Source organism: Drosophila busckii, chromosome 2R (genome assembly GCF_011750605.1).
Source record: "Drosophila busckii strain San Diego stock center, stock number 13000-0081.31 chromosome 2R, ASM1175060v1, whole genome shotgun sequence".
In the NCBI taxonomy this organism is placed as follows: domain Eukaryota; kingdom Metazoa; phylum Arthropoda; class Insecta; order Diptera; family Drosophilidae; genus Drosophila; species Drosophila busckii.
This window is the reverse complement of record NC_046605.1, coordinates 2,538,523-2,562,484: the sequence shown is the minus strand read 5'-3', so window position 1 is coordinate 2,562,484 and position 23,962 is coordinate 2,538,523. Positions and strand designations below refer to the sequence as shown.

Here is a 23,962-nt window from a genome sequence, read left to right as displayed (position 1 = left end):
TATTAGTGTTTATTAACAAAAGTTAGGATCTAATGGAAAAAAGACACTTTTGCTAAAAAAGTTTGCAAATTTGTTAAAGTCATGATCTCAAAGATCTTATGAGGCTCTAAAAAATAGGGAAATTTTTAATCTCATAAAATATAAGTTGCGAAAAATGCAATTTACTAATGTTTATTATTCAAAAGTTGGACAAATTCTATAGTGAAGTTAGCATCTATACTTAAGTTTGTACATTTTTCAAATTCAGTTTAAAAATTCTTTACCCTTAAGTTAGCAACTTCAGTTTTGCTTATAATGAAGTTTGCAAATTTGTTAAAGTCATGATCTCAAAGATCTTCAGTGCTTATGGAGCTCTTTGCATATATATATTATTTTTTTGTTGGTTTGTTATCTTGGCAAGCAAACTTGGCAACTTCTTAAGCTTTGTTTAAAGGCGGAACACGCGCTTAAATCTCCATATTGCTCCACATACCATGAAACTCGTTGAACTTTTGTTGTGTTTTGTTATACTTTGGCGAATTTTCGTTGTAAATACATTTACATGCAGCTTAACGGCATTTCAAAGTACAAAGCCGTATACAGTTACTGATTGCAATATCAGAAAAGATAATAAAATATATTTACATTTAACTGCCAAGCTGAGAAAAATGTAACTAGAGTTACAAACAAGAGTTTGAAGCAGCCAATAGCAAAATTATATATATAGTTGATATATATATATGTATGGCAGACGCTACAAAAGAATTTCAAAACAAACTTGTTTGCTTTGGCGCTTGATGACCCTGGCGGGGGTGTAAGACGACAAACTAGAGTTCAATACACTCGCGCACTACAAAAACAGAAATAGACAGAAAGAGAGCGAACGAGCGAGCGAGCGAGTGAGATGGCGAGCACTCGAAAGATTGATTGAATTATAAGTAGCAGAGGAGTAGGCAGCCAAACAAGCTGCAGAGCAGACAGTTTATCGATTCAATTAAAAAAAAATAAATAAATAAATAAAACATTGTTGCATGCCACAGCAGCATGGCGACCTTGCCATGTTTATTGGCACGCATACAGAGCCAGAGCTACGTTTGCCGGATTTGCTGCCATCAACTTCAACCAGTTTTCAGCTCAACTCTTTTTTTCTTCTTCTTCTTTTTTTGTGATGAGCACAAATTCGAAATGAAATGTAATTGTACTCAGGCTGAAGTTTTATCTTATCGTCATCCAATGCTAAGTCGAAATTGTTTCTACTTTATTTTTTAATCTTATCTGTCATAACTAAGTAGTGCAAACAATTGTAGCAAGACAAAAAGCAATTCAAGAATGCGAGAACAAATTATAAAAAAAAATAGCACACAATTTCGCATTTGATGTTGTTCAGAAACTGTTGATTTCCTTGTAGTAATTTTCCCTTAACAAAAACTACATGGATAAACAAATTGCGCACAAAATAAATACAAAAAAAAAAAACAAAAAACAATTGCTCGCTGGTCTGGCTTACATGACAGGCCAGTTAAGCAAATAACTTAGCAGACAGCTAGAGCTATATGTTTATACATAGCTATATATGTGTTGAGAGAGTTAAAAGATACAGACAACAAGTTCCTAAGAAATTTGCAAGTTCATGTTGAATTTTCCTAGGCTTAAGCGCCAAAAAAAAAAAAAAAGAAACACATGACAACAACAAAAGTTTTCTGCTGAAAATAACTGACTTAATGCAATTTATTTATTTATTTTATAGATAAGCTAGCCAATGTTTAATTTAATTGATTTAGCACACACTTGAAAAGGAAAATAAATATGCAAACTATGCATTTAATTAAAATTCAAATTGTACAAATATAAAAAAGAATTGCATAAGAAAAAAATGAATTGCATTTAATTATAACATGAATTGCTTTTAAAATGAATTTAAAAACGAGTAAATAATTTAAAAGAATGTAAATAAAATTGCATTTATTTAAAAGCTTAATAGATTTGATTTTAACTAATTGCAATTAATTAAAACTAAAATTATATAAATATAAAAAAGATTTGCAGCTTAAATTGTATAAGTTAAAGAATAAATATTAACTTAAATTAAATAGGCAAATTAATTGCATTTCAATTGTAAATGCAAACGCGTAAATAATTAAAAGAAAATATATAAAATTGCATTTAATTGTAGATTTGACTTTAACTAATTACAATTAATTAAAACTCAAATTGAATTGAATAAATATAAAAAAGAATTGCAGTTAATTAAAAACTTGAATTGAATAAGCAAAAGAATAAATAAACGCTTAAAATAGATTTAAAGATGAATTGTATTTAATTATAAATTAAATTAATTATAAATTAATTATAATTAATTTAATTATAAATTAAATGTTTAAATAATTAAAAGCAAATGCATAAAATTGCATTTAATTAAGACTTTAATAGATTTGACTTTAATTATATAATAAAATTAATTATATGAAAAAGAATTGCAACTTAAATTGAATAAGAAAAAGAATAAATATTAACTTGAAAAAATATGCAAATTAATTGCATTTATTTATAACTTAAATTGCATATATAATATAAAAAAGTTTATATGTATATATATAAAATTACATTTAATTAAGAGCTTAGACTTTAACTCAAACTTAACAGACTTAGACTTTAACTCGCTGCAACTTTTTTGTTTTGCTTTTTTATTGTTGCTGCCACAGTTTCTATTTCTAGTTTATGAAGACATAAAATTCGAAATATGTTTAAAGAGCGAGAATATGTTTAACTAGCGCGCTTAATAATAGCTTGAGAGTCACTTGTGCACTTAAGATTTCAGCTGTTCGCTTTTTATTTTCGCTGCCAACACATTTTACAAATTTTATTTGCCAAAGTGCTCTCGGTATGTGCTAAACAAATATTTGTGGCAACAAACTGTTTATATATATTTGGAGTATTATTTTGCAGCAGCAGCACGTTTAGAGCAGGTGATAAGCAAACTGATAGCGTGTAAACGACCTTGTGAGCAGCAGCGACCTTCACATCCTGGCAGATCGGAGATCGCATCGTTTGTTTGCACAGGCGGAAGTGGAAGTGCTAGGAAATTTGTTTGAAATTGAGCGCGTAGGTAGCAAAGGTTGCCACACACACACACTGTTATATATATCACTATGTGTGTGTGTATGTGTGTGTGTGTGGGCATGTTGCGGGCGTTGTTTTGTTAGCAAGAAGCGCGCTTGGGAATCTATTTAGCCAAGCGCAGCGCAGCGCACTAAAGAAGACGTTGAACTTGCAACCAAGCGCACTGCAATTGTTGCAACAATTGTTGTTGTTGTTGGCCCTTTTTTCTTTTTGCGGAAATATGCAGCAAACGAATTAAATTTAATTGTAAATTTATGCGTCTGTTGTTGTTGGTTTAAGCTTGTGTGAATGTCGATCTTCACCTTAGCAACAATTGTTGCTTTGCTACCTGTGTGAGAATTGACAAAAATTATAATGAGCCATAGCTAAAGCCGCAGCCTTGGCTTGGCAGGTAACAATTTTCATTCATATGTATATATGTGTATTCTCGCTTTTACCCACTGTGCGCGCACACTGTGCTACGCTTGTTAGTAGCTGACACTACAACAAAATATTTTGTGCGGAATTTATGACAATCACTTCACATCATCTCTAGTTAGGTTGACATGTCGGTACTTGTCGTTCGTTACTTTATCAGTTTGTCTTCATCTCGCTTGGGTGCCCCAGCTCTTTCTTATAGTGATAACACTTTTTTCTGTCATTCTGCTGCTGCTGCTAATAAAAAATAAATCCGTCTGCATGCTGTGCCGACTATTTACTTAGGCCTGAAAAAAAACACAACCACTGTGCATAAATCTTGGAAAAAGGTGAAATTTTTGCACTTGAACCAGACAGACTTGAGTGTAGTTAAATCTTAGCTAGAAATTTAACGGTTCATACAATTTGTGTTGAAACATTTTGTTTGAAATTTGTTAATCTGTAATTTATGTTGCTTTAAATAATGCTTGATTCCAATTCCAATAGATTGATTGATGTTTGAATAAAGTGTGAAATGAAAAGTTGATGCAAGTTTCACATAAATTATTGTTTTTGCCACAATTTTGAATTTGAAATGAAAAATGTAATCAATTTCTACATTTTTTATTCACTTTTATTCAATTTAAATTTATTAATTTCATTTCAACAGTCAGCAGTCGATGGTAAAAGAAAATTATTACAAAATTATTTTTTAAAATTAAATAAAATAGATATTTAAATTTTAAAAGAAAATATCTTTATTTTTGACTTGTTTAATTGTTATAAAGTTTGACAATTTGCAATTCTATTTAAAATATAGCTAAATCTATAATTGCTAACTGCTTTGTTAGTGCTTAACAATTAATTTAATTGTAATGAAACTTGCTCTACGATAATTGTTTTTCCAGCTTGAATTATTTTTCAATTTGCACTAAAAATAAAGCGATAATAAAAAAACTAACTATGAATTAAATTCATTAAGAACTTGACCTAGGAAAAAATTGATAATAAACAATCAGCTTTAAAATTAATTTATTTTTATAAATAAAGCAAAATTGCCCATATGCATATATACAAAAAAATAAATACACTGATTATATAATATAATCAATTAAAATATGCACTAAAAATAAATCGATAATAAAAAAAAATTAATGCACAAAATAAATTGAATTTAATAAATTTAAAATATTTGACTAAAAATAAAATGAAAATAAAGCAATTTAATTTTATAAGTTTAGAATAATTGGCTATATGCCAAAAAAAAAATGAACTATAAATTTCAATTAAATTAAGAATTTGCACTAAAATTAAATTGATAATAAAAATAAAGCATAAGCATATGAAATCAATTTATTTCAATAAATAGAGTATAATACTTATATAATTAACTACGTTTGAGCAATTTATTTATATACATAAATTCTTAATAATTGCTAATATGCAAAAATGGCAAAAATCGCCCAGCAGCGAAATCTAATTTATCTTTCATTAACTGCTGCTGGAGCAATTGATTTTTATAAATGCTAAATAATTGTTTAAATGCAAAAGTGACTACGTTTTTGCCTATGAGCACTAGCTAATTTATCATTGATTAATTGCACATGTAATTCAAACTCTTATTTATATAAAATGTAGACTTGAAGGCTTTTCCTTTATGGTATTGACAATCAGTTAAGAATGAGCAATTGCTTGAGCTTAGACTTAGGCCTTTGTTCTGGAAATGTCAGAGTTAGAAAGAGGCACACACATACACACATATGCAAAAAGCAATTGATTTGTTTATATGCTATATTTAAATAGCAAAGCGCTTATGAAATTTCCTGTTTAGGATTAACAAACTCACACACACACACACAGTACGTGAAAGTGATCGTTGCCACTCATCTTGTAAGACAGTTAGTTAGTTAGTATGCATGTGTATTAGTGTGTGTGTGTGTGTGTGTGTGTGTGCTTATAGCCTGTTTGTGACCTCGCTCGACTCTGTGTGTATTTGTGGAATGTATTGGACTAGCGATATCATAAGCAGTTAGCAGCAGTCAGTGGCTGTTGCTGTTGCCATAAACTCGTTCTCTCTCTCTTTCTGTTGGCATGGGGAGTGCTGCTGCTGCTGCTGCTGCTGAGACTAGAGACTGTGCCCATTTCGCTGGCGCCACTGTTTGCCATGTTTTCCGCATACTTTTTAGTTTTTTTTTATATTTTGATTTCCAGTGTATTGAAGCGGCGCTGCCTAAAACTGTCATTTTGCATTTCAGACTCGTGTTGATGTTGATTTTCTTGCATGTAGCAGCAAAAGTGTCTAATTTCGCTTTTAGCGCAATAAAAATCATACAATAAAAAACAAACCACTAAACGAGACAATAACAAAACTTTAGACATTGTCCACATTGTTGTCTAGCTGTCTGCCAAAAAAAAAATTACACTCTTAGCCACATTAGTTGCTGCTGCTGCTGCTGTTGGCCAGCGGCTGTTGCTGCTGCTGCTGACTTCTTACGCAGAGCTCAGAGCTTGAAGCTTGAGGCTGCCTCCTTGAGGCCATAATTAACGAATTGCTTTTGTTTTTGTTTTTATTTTTCTATTAGTTTCGGACAGCAGCTTTCACACACAGACTTATGCTACATTGCGCTACACTGCTAGAAATGAATTAGAGTAGGAAAGTTGTGCATTAAATTCTGAAATTATGGAGATATATGGAGATAAATAGAATAAATTATGAGAATATTTATTAAGCTAAAAAAATTAATTAGAAATTAGATTATGAAAGTTGAGCATTGAATAAATTCAGAAATTATTGTAGAGAATATTTATTTAAACTAAAAAAACAAATTGGAAATTAGAGCACAAAATTTGAACATATTAATTTTTATTATCATTAAGTTCTGAAATTATGGAGATATTAATTTTTATTATAGCTTTACTTATACAAGCAAATGCATTGGAAAATGAATGTATAAAAATTAAATAAAAAATTTATTAAAAGAATATTCATTTAAACTAAAAAATGAAACTAACAAATTCGTTGAAAACTAACAAATTGTATGAAAATTAAATATAAAATTTATTATAAGAATATTCATTTAAAATAACAAAAAATCAATTGGAAATTAGAGTATGAAATTTGAGCATAATAATTTGTATTATATATTTTAATTTAAATTCTATTAAAATTACAAAGCTTTGATTTTGTACGTTCTTTTCTTCAATGCTAATTGATTAATTTGATCTCTAATCATTATTTGTGAGCAATAAAAAATATAATTAAGTCAAAAATAATGCTTAGCTAGAAATTAATGTATGAAAATTGTAGTCTGATAATATTTTTTGCTATATATTTATTTTAAAGCTAAGCTTACAGCTTATTAGTTAATTAGTTAGTCAGCTCGATGAGTGCTGAGCTTACAATGACAATAAAATTTATTGCACATTTTTATTTAAACTAAAAAGTGCAGCTATAAAATTAGTTACTTGCCGCTATAAAATTTTAAGTGCAGCAATTGAAATTCAAAGGAGCAAAATCTACAGAATCCAAAGTCGATGTCATTGCACTCGCTGTTTAAGCTAGGCTCAGTCTCTGTCTCTCTCTCTTGCTCTTCAAGATTTATCTGAGCTGCCTCCCCGCATTGCTTGGAAACAGGCTTGGGAGATGCTGTTTGTTTGGCTTCTCACAGGGTTTTGTCAACGTTGCCTTAGAATCCAGTTTTTATAGTATGTTGCCAGTTCCAGTTCTTGGGCAGCAGCAGCACACACAAGTGGGCAGCAGCAGAAGTGGGTGGCAGCAGCAGGGGGAGGTGCTTATAATTATGCATTAAACACTTGAAGTTTACGATGCAAAAATTTGCATAGAAACCATACGCAGGCAGCCATTTGACATGGACAGAGCCAAATGCATGGTTGACATTTATTAAGACGTTAAGAGACGAAGAGAGAGCGGGGTGGGGTAGTATGCGTGGGTCGTTGCAGACACAAATCGCATTTGGAAAACTTGTTTATTGGCTTAGAGGGGGGCAGCGGGTCTAACAGTGGCTTGGGCTTGGGTCAATGTTATGTAAACCTGGTTCACTTTTCAACTAATGCATCACAAGCAAAATACATAATAATACTTCAGCGTATATTACACAAACCAAATAACTCAACTCGGCCAACAGCCAACAATAAATAACTTGGCTAAAAGGCAATCAATACAAGTTGCGCTGCATTCCACGCAGATGCGCAACAAACGACGACAAACGAAAGAAAGAAAAAAAAAAGTGCCACAAATAAAATAAAATACAAAAAAAAAAAAAAAAAAAACTGTCAGCCAGCTATAATTTAATGAAAAGTGAAATGTGTGTTTGTGTGTCTTTAAATATTACAACATCAGTCTGTGTTTTTAATTTGCTATAATTTTTTCTAATCTTTTTCTTAGCCCCAAAATGCTGACAGCAAGGTGTTAAGACAATTGCAACATAAACAAACACACAATAATCATAATAATAATAGCAATTATACTCAAAAAAACGAAAACGACAACTCCAACCCCGCAGCAGCATCAACAGCAATTACTAAATGAAAATGCGAAATCATAAAGAAAACGGAAATCATCAAGCGAGCTCAACGCAGACAATGCCACTCGAGAGCAACAAAATGGACAAAGCCAATGGCAACATCAACAACAACAACAACAATAGCAATGCCAACGGTCAAACGGACAAGCTGAACGTTAACAAAATGTTGCTCAAGTCCGTTGTTTCAAAGGATGCTACAGCAGCAGCAACAGCAGCAACAACTGCTGCAACAACAACAACTGCAACGCAGTCACATTCACAGTCACAGTCACTGCGACGGCAACAGCAATTCACGCCCCTTGCCGTGTCGGATGCGGCCAGCAATGCCAGCTTCAGTTCCGCATCGGTCGCCGGCTCCATACAGGTAAGCCTAGTCAAAAAAAACTTCACCAAAAAGTAAAAAATAATAAAGCTTAAGTTTAAGACGCTCAACACGAAGCCAAAAAGCAAAAGACGCACAGTGAGAACTTTTTGTATAGTTGAAAGTTTACCCTGTAGTTTAAAAATAGCTAACGAAATATTGTTGGGCCGCAACATAATTTTGACGTTTTATAGCTAAAGTTCTGGGAAACAAACGCTCGCTCAAGTGGGTGCAAGCTAAATATTTTGATATTTTATAACCCCAGAGTGCATTCTATGCTATCGATAAAATATAAAAATAGCTGCGCTTGATTTATTTTATATGCGAAATAGTCTAAATTCTGTAGCAAATGACAGTTTTGTTTTCCATTTGGGAACACGCATCTTATTTACTACATTTTTGGAAATGTTATGTTCTTAACTCAGCATACCCGCTCTATTGGGAATATTCTATAACCCAGCAGAATGAACATAGTGCATGCTATTCTATCGATAAAAAACAAAAATAGCTAAGGAGCTATGTTGTGGTTGATTTATTTAATATACGAAATAGTCTAAATTCTGTAGCAAATGACAGTTTTGTTTTCCATTTGGAATATTACTACATCATTCGGAAATATGATTTAGGTTCTTAACTCAGCATACCCGCTTTATTGGGAATATTTTATAACCCAACATAGTGTATTCGATTCTATCGATAAAATATAAAAATAGCATTGGAGCTTTGTGGTACTTGATTTATTTAATATACGAAATAGTCCAAATTCTGTAGCAAATGATAGTTTTGTTTTCCATTTGGAACTCTACATAATTTAGCTATATGCCTTAGGTTCTTAACTCAGCATACCCGCTCGCTCTATTGAGTAGAAATTTTTTTTCGCCAAACAGGTTTTGGGGCTCTTCTTGTCTCTGTCTGCGTCTGTTATTTTTTTTCGGTTTGCTGCTTTTTATTATTCTTGTTAATAAATCCTCCAAGCGCGCAGAATTCCAATCGCACTGAAGCTGACTCATTGCCAACAGTTTCAGTCTGAGCCAGGTCCACAACAACGAAAAAAAAAGTGAAGGCTTAAACAAACAAAAATTTAACTTTGATCGTCGTCGATGTCAATTTACATGGCCGGCAAACAAAAGACAACAGCAACGAAAAAAAAAAAAAAACAGCACAATAAGCGGAAAATAATTTTTTTTTTTGCTGTTGGCCCACGCACAGTGGTTTGGAATTTATATTTTGTGGGGCTCGGCTGCAGTGTCACCGCTGCAGGTACCTAATTGAATTATGGCGCTGACTCTCGGTTTTCATTTTCGAAATCACAGCACTGTGTCAATCTCTGGCGACAAAACGGTACTTTTTGTCTTAAAGTTATTTTCGGGGAGTGCACATCACATTGATAAACGCTTAATGCGATTATTTTTGCATGTCTCATGCAACAGACGCAGACACACAGGATGTCTGAGCGTACCAGACAGCAAAAGTTATTAACTGGCCAATGAATGGAAACCGTAGGAATGCGTATTTGTCCCCCTTTCGATAACTGCGCTTAACTGAAATTCTCAATGGGAATGCTGCAAGTTTTATTTCCGCAGGCCGAATGCCAAAAAATTTATGAGAAGTTCGTAGCGAGGAATTCAGGTCGAGACCTTCAAAATTTTTCGAGATGTGGTGACTAAAGAATTGTTATCTTGCACGCTATATCAAGGGGGAGGAGGTCGTAATGGCTTAAAAATGTGTAATTTATGTACTTATCGATAATATCAATGGAAGTGCTGCTTAGAGTGAGAAATGTGTATGGAATTTAAAGTTTATAAATTGCAATTTACAGCTCATGCCAAACTAATTTATCGATAGTATGGGAAGCACTCTAAGCTGAGTTTTCAGTATGTAAATTCTTCTATAAGCGCTCTATTGTCTGTTCTATTCTCAATGAACATTCTGCTTCTTCTATGAAAAATATGTCAGCAACTCTAATAAATGAACCTAAGTTTAGCAGCCATGCTTAACTAATTTATTGCTAGTTTGCAAACATTGTTAAGCTAAGCCTTTAAGTATGTAAATTCTTTGTCAATAGCATCAATAGTTTGCTATGACTGTGAGAAATATGTCAGGAATTTAATTTCGTTGTAGTCTAATAAATAAATTGACATGCCAAACTAATTTATCGATAGTATCGATTGTATGCAAACTGCTAATGTTTGAGAATTCTGCTCATACTATTTACTGTCCATGAGCAGATTAAATGATGTCACTGCATAGAAATTCAGCTACGCTGAAAGAAAGCTTTATTTATAGAATAGCCATAAAAAGGCATTAAAATAAATGCGAGAAAAAAAGAAGAATTTCTTTCAAAATTATTTCCCATTATGTGCGCTACGAATTTGCCAAGGTGCGCTGAGCTTTGCTCGTCAACCATTAACCTTAACTGAATTATAGGTTTAATATGTTGTGGTGCTCTTGGTGGTGCTGGTGGTGATCATCAAGTTGATGGCACAATGAAAATGGATTGCTTTTTGCTGTTTAAATGCAAAATAATTTACCAAATTAACGGTACCATTATCAACAGCGACGATCCGATCAATCAAAGTGAATCCGATCAATTAAATGCTGCCTCGAAGCGTGCACGACGAGAAAATCGAGAATAGAACAGAGCAGAGAAGAGAAAAAATGGGTTATATGGCAAACATAACAAAAAAGCAAACAGTGAAGAGAAGAGAACAGAAGAAATGCGTTAAAGTGAATGTTGAACGGATTGAAAGCAGCTCCAAAAACATGTGAATTGGAACAACGCTGACCTTATCACAAATATGAAATGAAATTTAGATAGATATGTGTACATAAGATATAGAACTCCAGCTGTTGCTCTTTCTGTTGCTGTTGCGGGTGTGCGCTTTGATTAATCTGTGAGTGAGCTTTCAACGCAGCGGGTTATTGAACTAAACTCGAACACTAATTGTTGTCTACAATTAGTTGCAGTTATTAGACATGACGCTCTAACCATTGCTGGTGGTCTCTCTAACACGTTGGCGCAAAAGTTAGAACAAGTTTTGTTATCGATTAGGCGCATTCCAGCGCCTCTTCTTGTTTTTTTTCGGGGCGTGGCGCAGCAGTCTGCGCCCATGGCTTTGGCTATTTATAGCTGCAATACAAACTAATTGCTGCCACGCCCACTGGCAACGCGGCGCGCGCGTTGCTGACAAAACACTGCTGCAACTTGATGAAGGTCGCTTGCCTATCAGATGAATGCGCAGATTTCTACAGAAAATAAAAAATTCATATTTACGTTTTTTTTTCTAAAAATTTTTGTCGATTCAGCCAAATCACTTGACTTTTTTTTTTTCTTTAGCCCTTCATGTAAAGTTCAAGTGGTCAGTCAGCATGCTGGCCCACACTCGTTTAAGCCACAAACAGCCAGCAGCAAGCACTGGGCTCTGATTTAATTGTCGCGTTCATTTCCCGTGAACTGTATGAAAGTTTTACGGCGGAAATGAGCGCATTTTTCGCCAAAGCCAAAGAGATCAAACGCATAAACAAACAAAGGTATTTAGCTTGGCTATTAAATGAACGACTTAGAATGCTCTATATAAAGTAAAAAACTGTCTATGCCTTAAAGCTTTAGGACAAATTGTTTATAATATATAAAACATTGTAGAAAAATTGTTAGAAAATTTCTATTAGCTCGCAGAATTTATATAAAGTAAAGAATTTTATATAAAGTAAAGTAAAGTTTCTTTGCTTGAAGCTTTAAATAAAATTGTTTTTATACTTTATAAAAATATATAAAAGCTTGTTAAGCAAATTGTTAGAAAATTTCAAGTGGCAATAACTTACAATTTAAATTAAAATTAAATTAAATTAAAAGAAAATTTTAGATAATTTCAAAGCTCAAACTAAAATTAATGCACTTGATTTCCGTCTTAGAATTTTACAAAATATTAAGTAAAAGAATGTTGGCAACATTTTAGAAAATGTCTTTGCTTGAAAGTTATATATAATATATAAAATATTGTTGAGAAAATTGTAGAAAATTTCTGTTTTAAAGCTTTAAATAAAAGTGTTTATTATATATAAAAATATATAAAAGATTGTTGAGGAAATTGATAAAAAATTTCTAGTGGCTATAATATTTATATTTATTTATATAAAGTAAAAGACTGTTAAGAAAATTTTAGCAAATTTCTAGGCAAAGCTTGGAGCTTTAAATAAAATTAATGCATTTGATTTGCGTCTTAGAATTTTACAATTATATAAAGTAAAAAATTGTTGGCTAAACTTTAAAAAAATTTCTTAGCTTTAAAGTTGTAAGTAAAATTATTTATAGTATATAAAAATATAAAAAAAGATTGTTAGAAAATTTCTAGTGGCTTAGAATTTAGACTTAGAATTGTATATAAAGCAAAAGACTGTTGGCAAAATTGTAGAAAATTTCTAAGCACAGCTTGGAGCTTTAAATAAAATTTGTTTTTATGCATTTCATTGCTTATATCAATTTCTTATTGGCAGCTATCTATGCCAATGTTGAGTTGGCTTGCTAAAAAACAATTGCTTATTGCTTTCTTCATAGCTGATTTGCTATTTCGTTTTCATTTCCAATGGCTGCGGCACAAACTCTTAACGCTCATTAGTTTTCTAACTTGCCAGCGAACTCGTTTCTCAGCCAGCGAACAGACAAACAGACAAGAGAGAGAGACGGCAACGACAAGCGCGCGGCTCTGCAATTAATTAATGCCAACAGTCCGACAGTCCAACAGCAACATCGACAGCAGCAGCAGCGGCAGCAACAAGAACCAGCAACAATGCCGCCTGGCAGCGCTAAATTCTAGCCAAGATTCCAACTAAATTGTTTATGCCGTCTTTGAACTTGCGCCGACTTCGAAGTTGTTGCCTGTTGGACAAGCGTCAATGCTTTGCATTTTTTTTTCTTCAAACTGAAATTATAACGAATAATTGCAGCAGCAGCAGCAGCAGCAGCTTGCAACATGCGGCAGGCAGGCGACAGGTGCAAGAGTTTCACCTTTGTCTTTGTGATTGTTTTTTACTTAACTCCTGAGCAGTCAAATTCATTAGCCAAGCGCCAAAGTGAAAACTGCAATGTTGGCTGCAGCTTCCTGTCGCTACGATTTCGATTGCTCTTTGGCTAGTTCTGAACCCACACACAGCACACACAGCAAGTTGGCCAAAAAATCAAACAAATTTCACTTTTGTTGCTGCCACACGAAAAATGTTTTTGAGGTCAACGTAAGAAAAATACAAAAGCAAAGAATAAACTCGTCGGTTGCCCCTTACAGCGGCAAGCGCCTTGCCACTTGAGACAGCAAACTTGTCGCTCGCTCTCACTCTCTCACACACACTTGCCATCTCACTCTCAGTGTCGCCGTCCGTCGTCGTCTGTCGATTGTTGACTCCATTGAAATTCTTGTAGCAACCGCAAAATGAGCTGCGTGGCACTTGAAATTTAATGCCAACTTAGAAGCTTCAGCCTCAAACATTCCCAGCTGCCAACCAGGCTGACGCCCTTGCAACAGCAGCAGCAGCAACAACAACAGCAACATATAAAAATATGCAAACTTTCGTTCCAGTTGCAATGCAGAGTGACAGACACAACAGACTCCTGACATGATATGCCATTTTAGCAGCAGCTGCTGCTGTCTGTTTATTAACAACATTGTTGTTGTTGTTGCTGCTGCTGCTCTTGGCCCATTGATTTTTGTGTGTTGTCATCGCCACAGCTGTGTCCAGTCGCCAAAGAAAAGTGAAAATCTGCGCTTTCTAATTATGCCCAGCAGTTCTTGACTGCCCAAGCGTGCATAATTAAAAGACCCACTGCAAGCAACTTGGCTAATTATGCCCAAAACTGCTGCTGCTGCTTCTTCTTCTTCTTCAGCTGCTCGTTGACTTTGCTTCAAGTAGTAAAATATTCTTAGATATACACAAGCAAAAATGATACAAGATTTAATGTCTATAAAGCATAAAAATGTTGAGCAGGTGGAAATTTATTATATTTTAACTTATAATATTTTAAATGATAATTTTAATGTAATATTTATAATAATTTGCTTGTCATATTTTATTGTATTTAATATGCAATTTAATATTCATTCAAAATATTTTGTAATTGATATTTATGTATATATTATGCATATTTAAATAATTTAAATTGTACAAGTTTAATATTCATATTTATATTGATATTTATGTTTACTCGTGAGTTGAAATTATAATGTATAATTCCATACATTTCAATATTTTCAAGTGCATTAATATTCGTATTTATATTGATATTTATGAGCTTTAGTTGAAATTGGTATTCATATTCATACGATTCTATTTTATATACAATTTAAAACCAGTTTCAAAATTTTCCATACATATTTGGAAATCCATAGGACAAATCATTCATATTTGCCTATTTTAATATTTATTTATTTATGCTCATTTGTTCAAATTGGTTTTCATATTCGTACGATTGTATTGTGTTAATTTTTCAATATTTTTAAATTCATGGTATAAATTTCATATGAATATATTTAATATTTATGCTCATATTTTTCAAAATTTGCATTCATTCATATGATTCTATTTCATATGTATTTTAAAATGAATATACAAGTTTTTAAAATTTTGAAATTCATAGTGTAAATTTAATACGAATATTAAACTTCATACTATACCAATTTATGTGGAATTTAAAATTCATTTAACAATTTTTAATATTTTGATATTAACAATTGCATACTTATATCAATATATATGCATACCTATTTATTAATATTAGTCTTCATATTCATTGCCTTCGAATTTAATTGGAATTAAATATAAATTTTCAATACTTCGCATATTTAAATTATTATTTATGCTCATATGTTTAAATTAGCTTTCATATTCATACTCTTATATTTTAAGATTAATTTTTCAATATATTGAAATTCACAGTATAAATTTAATTCGCATATTTATATCAATATTTATGCTCATTTATTTATAAAAGTCTTCATATTCATTATTTGGAATTTAATATTAATTTTCAATATTTTGAAATTCAATATATAAATTATTATTTATGCTCATGCGTTTAAATTAGTTTTTATATTCATATGCAACTTAAGATTAATTTGCACCTTTTTCAATATTTTGAAATTCATAGTATTGATATTTATGCTCATATATTAAACTTGGTAGCATACGCTACCAATTTATGTGCTGTTTAAATTTTATGCAATATTTTGAAATTAATAATTTCATACTTATAACAATATTTATGTTGAAATTAGTATTCATTGATATTTATATATAAATTTATATTTGTATGCATTTTGAACTGATTGAAAATTTGCATAATATGCATATTCAGTTTCAATTTTCATATGCAAGGGGCAAGTCATGCAGCTATTTATAGCTGTTAATTTTGCGCAGTGTAGACTGCAAGGGATTCTGTTGCGCATCGTTGAGCGCTGGGCATGCGCATGACCTTCAGGCAGCATAAACTTGCAACTTGCAACTTGCATCACGCATGCATAAACTAGAGTTGCTGTCAGTCTATGGAGTTGGCTTGGCCTGTGTCTTAGTTTCTGTTTTCGCATGACTATTTATTTGTTCTTGGCATGCTCCTTGGCCAGGCCAGGCCAGTTGATTGCCGCGCCAAGTTGGACTGAAGTGAAGTCAAGTCAGGCGAGCCGTGTTCTTATTGCGTTGCACGCCTCGAAAAACTTATCACTGGCCATAAATCTAGAGGCCTGCATACCATGGATGCAACAACAACAGCAGCAACAGTTGCAAGCAGCGCAACTGGTTGGCCATACCATGACCATTAGCAGTTGCTCCAGCTATAGCCAAAGCTGTAGCTGCAGTTTATTAATGCGCAACCAATGGGGTCAAGGATGCACTCGAGCTCAGTCACAGTTATAGCTGAAGCGCATATCCTGCCCCCCTCCCCCACAACCCAAATCAGTTGCTAATGAGTGCCGCCTGCGGCTTGCGCAATGCTTATCGCCCAGGCCCGCGCTAAATGCCACAAAACTGATTACCAATCAGGCCAAGTGGCTTCAACAAGATTTACTTTCAACTGGCAGCGACCCTTTAAGTGCTGCCGCTGCCACTTTTGGCCACTTGTCAGCTGGCGAAAGGTGGCAGCCGGCGCGCTGCTGCTCTTAACCAGTTGCGAAAGTGTGAAGACCATCAATTTCATTTCCAGGCTCAGGCTTGCAACGCGCTGCAGCCCAAATTTAATCATAATGCAACAAAAGAATTAACTGCCACAAATGCCACAAGCGAAAGTCAATTTAACAAAATGCTACAACAAATCCAATTAAAGCCACAAAAGCATGACAAGGCCAAGTGCAAAGAAAACAGAAAGCGCAGCAGATGATTTAAAAATCAAGAACAAATAGCTATAAATTAGTAAGCGAATAATAAAACAAATATTAAATATATAAGTTCAATAAGTTAAAGCATAATTTGTTTGATTTTCATTTAGAGCCAATGCAAGCAATCAAAGCCAACATTAAATCTATGATATTTATTATTAAATATATTATTTTTAATTTATTAGATGACTTTGAATTAGTCAAAATGCAAACCGTTTTTAAATATTTATTCTTCTTTCTTATTTCGACTTGTGTCAGTTAAATTTGAAATTTTTTAAGCAATTTATAAAGCACATATTAATGCTAGTTATAAATAATTTTAAGTTAAAGCATAATTTGCATGATTTTCAATCAAATTTAATGCAAGCAATCAAAGCCAACATTAAATCTATGATATTCATTATTAAAGCTATTTAATAAAATCTATAGGTGGACATCGAATTAGTCAAATTTTCACAATATAAACTACAAATAAATCAAAATTCAAAGCGATTTAAAACATTTATTCTGCTTTCAACTCTGTGTCTTTTGAACTGCGTTAAATTTAAGATTATATCATTTTTACAATTACAAATATTAATCCTAGATTTAAATAGTTTAAAGAATAATGTGTATGCTTTTCAATCAAAGCTATTATTAAACTTATGTTTTTCATTATAAAAATCTATTATTTATGACTTTGTTTATTAGAAGACTTTCGAATTAGTCAAATTGTTGAACTTTGTTAATTAGAAGACTTCGAATTAGACAAATTGTTGCAATATAAACTTCAAATTAAACAAAATTCAAAACGATTTTAAAGATTTATTCTTTGCCTTTTAAACTGCATTAAATTTAAAATTATAAAATTTTTTATATGTATGTATTTTATTGTATTTTTATGCGTGCCAAAAAATTCCAAAAAAATTCTAATACATAAATTCAGTAATTTTTGCTTAAGACACGCTATAAGAGTCAAAGCTATAATTATAAAAAAAATGCTACATAGTAAACTATTTGAAGAATTTTTGCAGCTATGCTACTAATTATATAGCTGGCTGAGAGTCTTGGCTTTCATTCAAATCTAGGCTCATTACTTTTAAATATGTTTGGCCCACTCGACAATTACCAAATACTTTCAAAATTGACTTCATTAGCAGAATTTAATTGCGAAAGGCAACAAAAGAATGCGAAGCATAAAAAAAAATATATTTATGTACTTGCTGAAGTATCTCAAAGCTACAAATGTATCTTCCAGCACAGAGAACACTCAATTAGAGCCAAGACACGCTTGTCTTGAATCTAAGTACTCTAACCCTAAGCAAAAGCTTTTGTATATATATATTATATATATATATGTATTTATAGACAGCAAAGTGAGCGCGCGTTTTGCAATACAATTCTAAAGTGCCAGGCAACTTGACTTGACTGTGTAACTGACTGACTGAATGAATGACTGACTGACTGACTGTCGCTGGTTTCGTGCGCTTGCCAAATTCAAATCCAAATCGCAGCACGATCGCATAGACTGAGGCTGGAACTAAAGCTGCGCGCACTGCGACTGCGACTGAGCTTTGAGCTTGAGATTGAGACTGATGTTGGTTGGCCACGTTTGCTCGCATTTTGATTGCAATTTCTTTTGCTGCCGAGAGTTGCCATTAAAGAGTCAAATTCGTGTTGGCCATTAAAAGAAAAAGAGAAAAAAAAACGCGACAATGGAAAACGCAAATCAAAAGTTTTTTTATTTTAGAAATTTGCTCACGATATTCAATGCGGCTAGTTTGATAATGATGTTTGCTGATGCTGCCAAAGCTATAGCTGCCATTATTGTTGCTGTTGTTGCTGTTGCTGATGCGCAGGAAATCAAAAGGAGAAACGCGACGGCGACGGCGACAATTTTCGATTTTCAATCGCTTGTAGCAACATGACACGAAAAAAAAAGAAACATAAGCAACATATTCTCAATGCAGCAACATTCCAATGAAAATATATTTACATCAAGTGACAGCTTGGCAGCAGCAGCAGCAGCAGCAGCATGTTGCATGTGTGTGTCGCCAACATAATAAAGCAAAAGTCAAGTTGTTAACGCGTGGGTGGCTCTATATATAACAAGCGCGCTCTCTCTCTAACTCAAATCCAGTTCGTGTAGCGCTGTCTTATCAGTTGTTGCTGCTGCTTTGGTTGCTGTTGTTGTTGTCCACTCGCCAAATGCATACAAAGCGACAGGCCGACGCCAACAATTGGATTCGCTTGTCACACGCTTGTGTCTGTTTGTCTGACCCGCTTGTCTACCAAGTGACTCAGACTTCCACACTATATCGCATAAATATATTTACATTAAATTTTTTACTCATCGCCTGACTGACTGAGTAATGCGCTAGTTTTTGGCAAATGAGCAACGATTTCATTCAGGAAATATTATAAGCAAATAAAGCGCAGCTGTCAGCTTAAGTTTGCTGAATGGGAAAGCTCATTTGATATATGATATCGCCTATATGTGTAGGAACTTCCTACGCAATAGGCGTGTTAGCTTATCGCTAGTAAGCCCCATAAATCAATGACATTGCTGTCTGATATTAGTAAAGCTTAGCAGCTAGTAAAAGAAATGGCAGTAACTATGAATTTGAATAAAAATAAAAGAACTCAAAGTTTGAGCAGCTAAATATGGCAATAAAAGAGAATGAATTGAGCTTTACTTAAGACACACAAATTAAAAACAAAAAAAGCGTAGCTTAACTTAAAGTTAAAGCTCTTCAAACTTGAGTTTGAAACAAACAAATGGAACAAATAATTTAAAAAGAGAGAAGCGCATTTGATTTAAAGTTTTATTTTGCAAATTGTAAATAAAATTTGTTAATTATTTAGCAAAGACTGCGATTCAGTAAATTCAGGCTTAGCTTTTAGTTTTAGCTTAGCTCATTAAACTTTACTTAAGACAAGCAAATTAAAAACAAATAAAGCGCAGCTTAACTTAAAGTTAAAGTTCTTCAAACTTGAGTTTGAAACAAACAAATGGAACAAATAATTTTGAAAAGAGAGAAGCGCATTTGGCTTAAAGCTCATTAACGTTTTAGGCTGCAAATTGTAAATAAAATGCGTTTGTTAATTATTTAGCAAAGACTTCAATTAGCTTGATTTTAAATATTTGTAATTTTTATGAAAAGAAATTACAGGCTTAGCTTTCAGTTTTGAGTAAACTCATTAAAATTTACTTAAGGCAAACAAATTAATAATAAATTAAGCACTACAAACTGAAGATTTGACATACAAATGCAACAAATAATTTAAAAAGAGAGAAGCGCATTTAACTTAAAGCTCATTAAAGTTTTATGATGCAAACATCGTTAGAAGAAATTTTAAATAAAATTCGATTGTTTAATTATTTAGCAAAATATAAGTTTGATTTTAAATATATAAAGAAAATTCAGTTATGGATTAGCTCATTAAACTATACAAACAAATTAAAAATAAATTAAGAGCATGCAATGAAGTTTGAATTAAAGTTTGAAGTGACTGAAGTTTTGACAAACAAATGCAATAAATATAATAAAAGAGAGAAGCGCATTTGACTTGAAGCACAATAAAGTTTTATGAGTTGCTTAAGTAAACAATAAAAATGCGATTGTTAATTATTTAGCAAAAACTTTGATTAGCTTTTTCTTTTCTAAGCTTGTCAATTTTATACTGATACGAGTTGCATTAGTTTTAGCTAAATATTTGTTAAAATTTGGCATACTTAAGCTTTAATTGTCTATTACTAAGCTGCAAATGACAGTTACTTGTTTACGAGCTAAATTTAATTGCTGATGCATTTTTCGTGTACATTAGAGTGCTTGCTTGATTGTTGCTATAAATTATTTAACAAAATTGAGCACATTCGAGTGTAAAAGTTAATCGATAATTTTGTTTCCCAGCCGCAACGATTTTCAATGAGAGTTTTCTTTGCGCAGCCTAAGGGCGCATGCTTAACACTCCATTAAGTGATTTATTTAACACGCGACTAGAGAAAAGTGGAGGACAGACGAACTAGAAGCATCATTAAGCAGCATCCAATGGCCAGCGGCGTTCCAGCTGCGATTCAACTGCTGACCCACTGCACCAGTTATAATACGCGCCACGCCATTTGCCATTGATTTATTATGCGAGAGCAGCAGCAGAGACAGAGAGAGAGAGAGAGAGAGCGAGAGCCTGAAGTTGAGAAAATTGGGAGGGAGCTGAAAGTTAATGCTCATCCGGCGATTTCACATGAAGCCAGCTGCGCAGCTTGGCGGGATAATTAGCTATGGCGAGTTGGCAGTGGCAGGGGGGGAACTGTCAGGAATAGGAGTAAAGTAAAGGGCTCTGCTTGCTGCTGCTGCTGCTGCTGCCCCGTGGGACAGTTGCTGATTTAAATTCGTGTTAGAGAGACACAATAATTACGGCAATTGACCAACAAAACGAAATGAAACCCAAACTCCAACTCGAATCCAAATCTTTGCCCACGATACCCAAAAACGAAACTTAAGTTAACGCTTAAGTGAGTGACTGAGTGAATGAATTGAATGAATGACTGACTGCAAACTACAATTTGTACTTTTTGTTGTGTCTTGGGAACGTTTCGAGACCATTAAAATTCTTGCGATGCGCTCGCGGCCAAAACTGCCAACTTTTTGTTTTCAAAGTAGTTGCTGCTGACCCAGAATCTAATGTGTATACACTTTTGACTGCTGTTTATCCATTTTATGCGCCATGCGTTGTCGTTGTCGTCACATTGGCGCCCAAAGTCAAAAACACAATCAACAGCTGCCCACATCTCGCAGCTTAAGCCACACCAGAGAGCAGCAACAGTCAAGTGGCTTCAGCTCCGGTTACAGCCACACAGACACAGGCTTGGTCTTTATATTTTATTTTATTGTTGTTGCTCATTTTCATAAGCATTACAATTCGATTTGGCTGCAGCATTTTCCCAAATACAACAAAAATTAAGTATACGTCGCGTAATTTGATTTTTCTGCGCCAGGGCTGCTGTTAATGACTGCGCTTTAAGCTTTTACCATATGTGTGTGATATAATAGCAATAATTTTCATAATAATAGTCATAAAAAATATTAAGTATATAAAATGTGCGGCTGCATAACACAAAATTGTAATAAATTTTATGTTCACACACGCGCATTTAGTGGCTTAGACTTAATGTGAATTTTGGTTTTATTGTTTTTAAACGCATAACAACAAATAAGGCAAAGAATTGTGGCAGAAGTAATAAATTTTATATTTAAATGCAGCTATAAAATGCAGGAAATGTTTAAAAGTTGCGTATGATTTATTTGAATTAGCAGAAAATGTAGAAAATGCAAAACTAACTTAGAATTTTATTTATATAAATAAGAGAGCAAGCGAAATATTTTGCATAATAATATAAAACTATAAAAAATACAAAACTAAAAGAGAGAGAGAATAAAATTGCAAATTCATTGCTTGCACTTTGGTTAACTAATCGTATACGCAATAAAATGTCGCAGCTTAAATTTGTTTAGAGTTCAGCGTATGACTTATTTGAATTAGAAAAAAAATTAGAAAATGCAAAACTAACTTAGAATTTTATTTATATAAATGAGAGAGCGAGTGAAATATTTTGCATAATAATAGAAAATTATAAAAATATAAAACTAACTAACTAACAAAGAGACAGAGAATGAAACTGCAAATTCATTGCTTGCACTTTGGTTAACAAGTCGTATACGCAACTATGTCGCAGCTTAAATTAGTTAAGAGTTCAGCTGCAACTCGTTAGTGTTGGCTTTAATATTAATAATATTTTTTAACAAATATTGAGCGTACTTGCTTTTCTTTATAGCAAGACAGGCTTAAATTTGCTTTAGTCGCCTATTTTGGCTTATTTTGTTTATAACATTTTTTAGCAAATATTGAGCGTACTTGCTTTTCTTTAAGGCAGGCTTAAATTTGCTTTAGTCGCTGCGCTTCCGCTAAAAATTTAAGCGAATATTTTAAAATATTTGTTATACATTTTGCTGTTCACATGTTCATTTGTTTCAGCTAAATTACGACTTAATGAGCTTACGCTATATTTATAGCCGTGAGGCTACAATTTTTGGCTTTAAGTTATTGCAACCTGGCATGGCTCAGTTACTTAATCCGGCTTATTACGGACGCTACATTCAGTTGCTGTTGTTGTTGTCCAGTTTGCATTTGTTTTAATGTCTTTTTGCTTTGCGGATTATGTATGAGTATTTATTTGCTTTTGCAATTTCGTTGTTGGCTGCACTTCAAGAAATTCACAATATCGTTGGCAATATTTGCTTTTTTTTTTTTGTTGTTGGCTTATCGCAGTGCAACAATAATAATTTTCACTTAATTATCTAATGAGCATGAAGAGACTGAGCGAAAGAGAGTGCAAAGTAAACAAAGGCAAAGCAAAATATTAAGTATTAAGCCTGAAATGATGATGGCAAACAGATAAGCTGCAAGCTTCGAGTTCAGTTTGTTTTTTGCACATAACAATTATGCGATCATTTGCAAACGGATTTGTGGGTTTGGTGAGTCAAACACAAGACACTGACCCGCAACAGCAGCAACAGCAGCGCAACTAATGATTAAATTGTTGGTAAACAAAAAGTTTTTATTACGTATACGTCGCATTATGCAATTAATAATAGCTAAACTAATTGCCAAACATAACTTTCTTTTTGCCAGGATGATATGCAGCTGCCGCCAACGCCACAGCAGCAGCAATCACATGCACAGCAGCAACATGCAACGCAACAGCAGCAGCAACTTGATGCATGTGGACTTACCCAAGCGGGTTTGGAGGAGTACAACATACGCGCCAATTGCTACTACGATCAAACTACATTTCATCATCAGAAGCAAGCAAGCTATGCGCAGTCCGAGGGCTATCACAGCTACGTATCCAGCTCGGACTCCAGCTCGGCCACGCCGTTCTTAGACAAGTAAGTTTTGCAACAATTATGTGCTCAAAAATTCTTGGTAAGCCAAATAACAAACGCTGTACATGAGCCATAAAAAAAGCAATAACAAACTAGCTTAACTTTCAAGGTCTCTGTCTCGAGTTGCTGCCGCTGCTGCAGAAGAGTTTGTTGTTATTATTGTTACTATTATTGTTGTTTTTTATGTTGTCATGTCTCTAACGCCATCGAAATGCGATTTTGAAGGCTAAGCTGAAATTGAAGTAATTACGGCCATGCCTTTTGTCTGTAAGGAAACGCCAA

General features: G+C 33.3%; 1 protein-coding gene across 1 annotated transcript in view; it reads left to right on the top strand.

Moving 5' to 3' along the window:
• The window catches only part of LOC108596217 (protein Shroom), a 57,694-nt gene that overhangs the window by 1,568 nt on the left and 32,164 nt on the right, over window positions 1-23,962 (top strand). Inside the window, exons 2-3 of the mRNA XM_017981744.1 lie at window positions 7,901-8,403; window positions 23,427-23,683. Coding sequence (XP_017837233.1) covers window positions 8,041-8,403; window positions 23,427-23,683 — 620 coding nt within the window. The 5' untranslated portion in view covers window positions 7,901-8,040. The remainder of the gene's footprint in view (window positions 1-7,900; window positions 8,404-23,426; window positions 23,684-23,962) is intronic.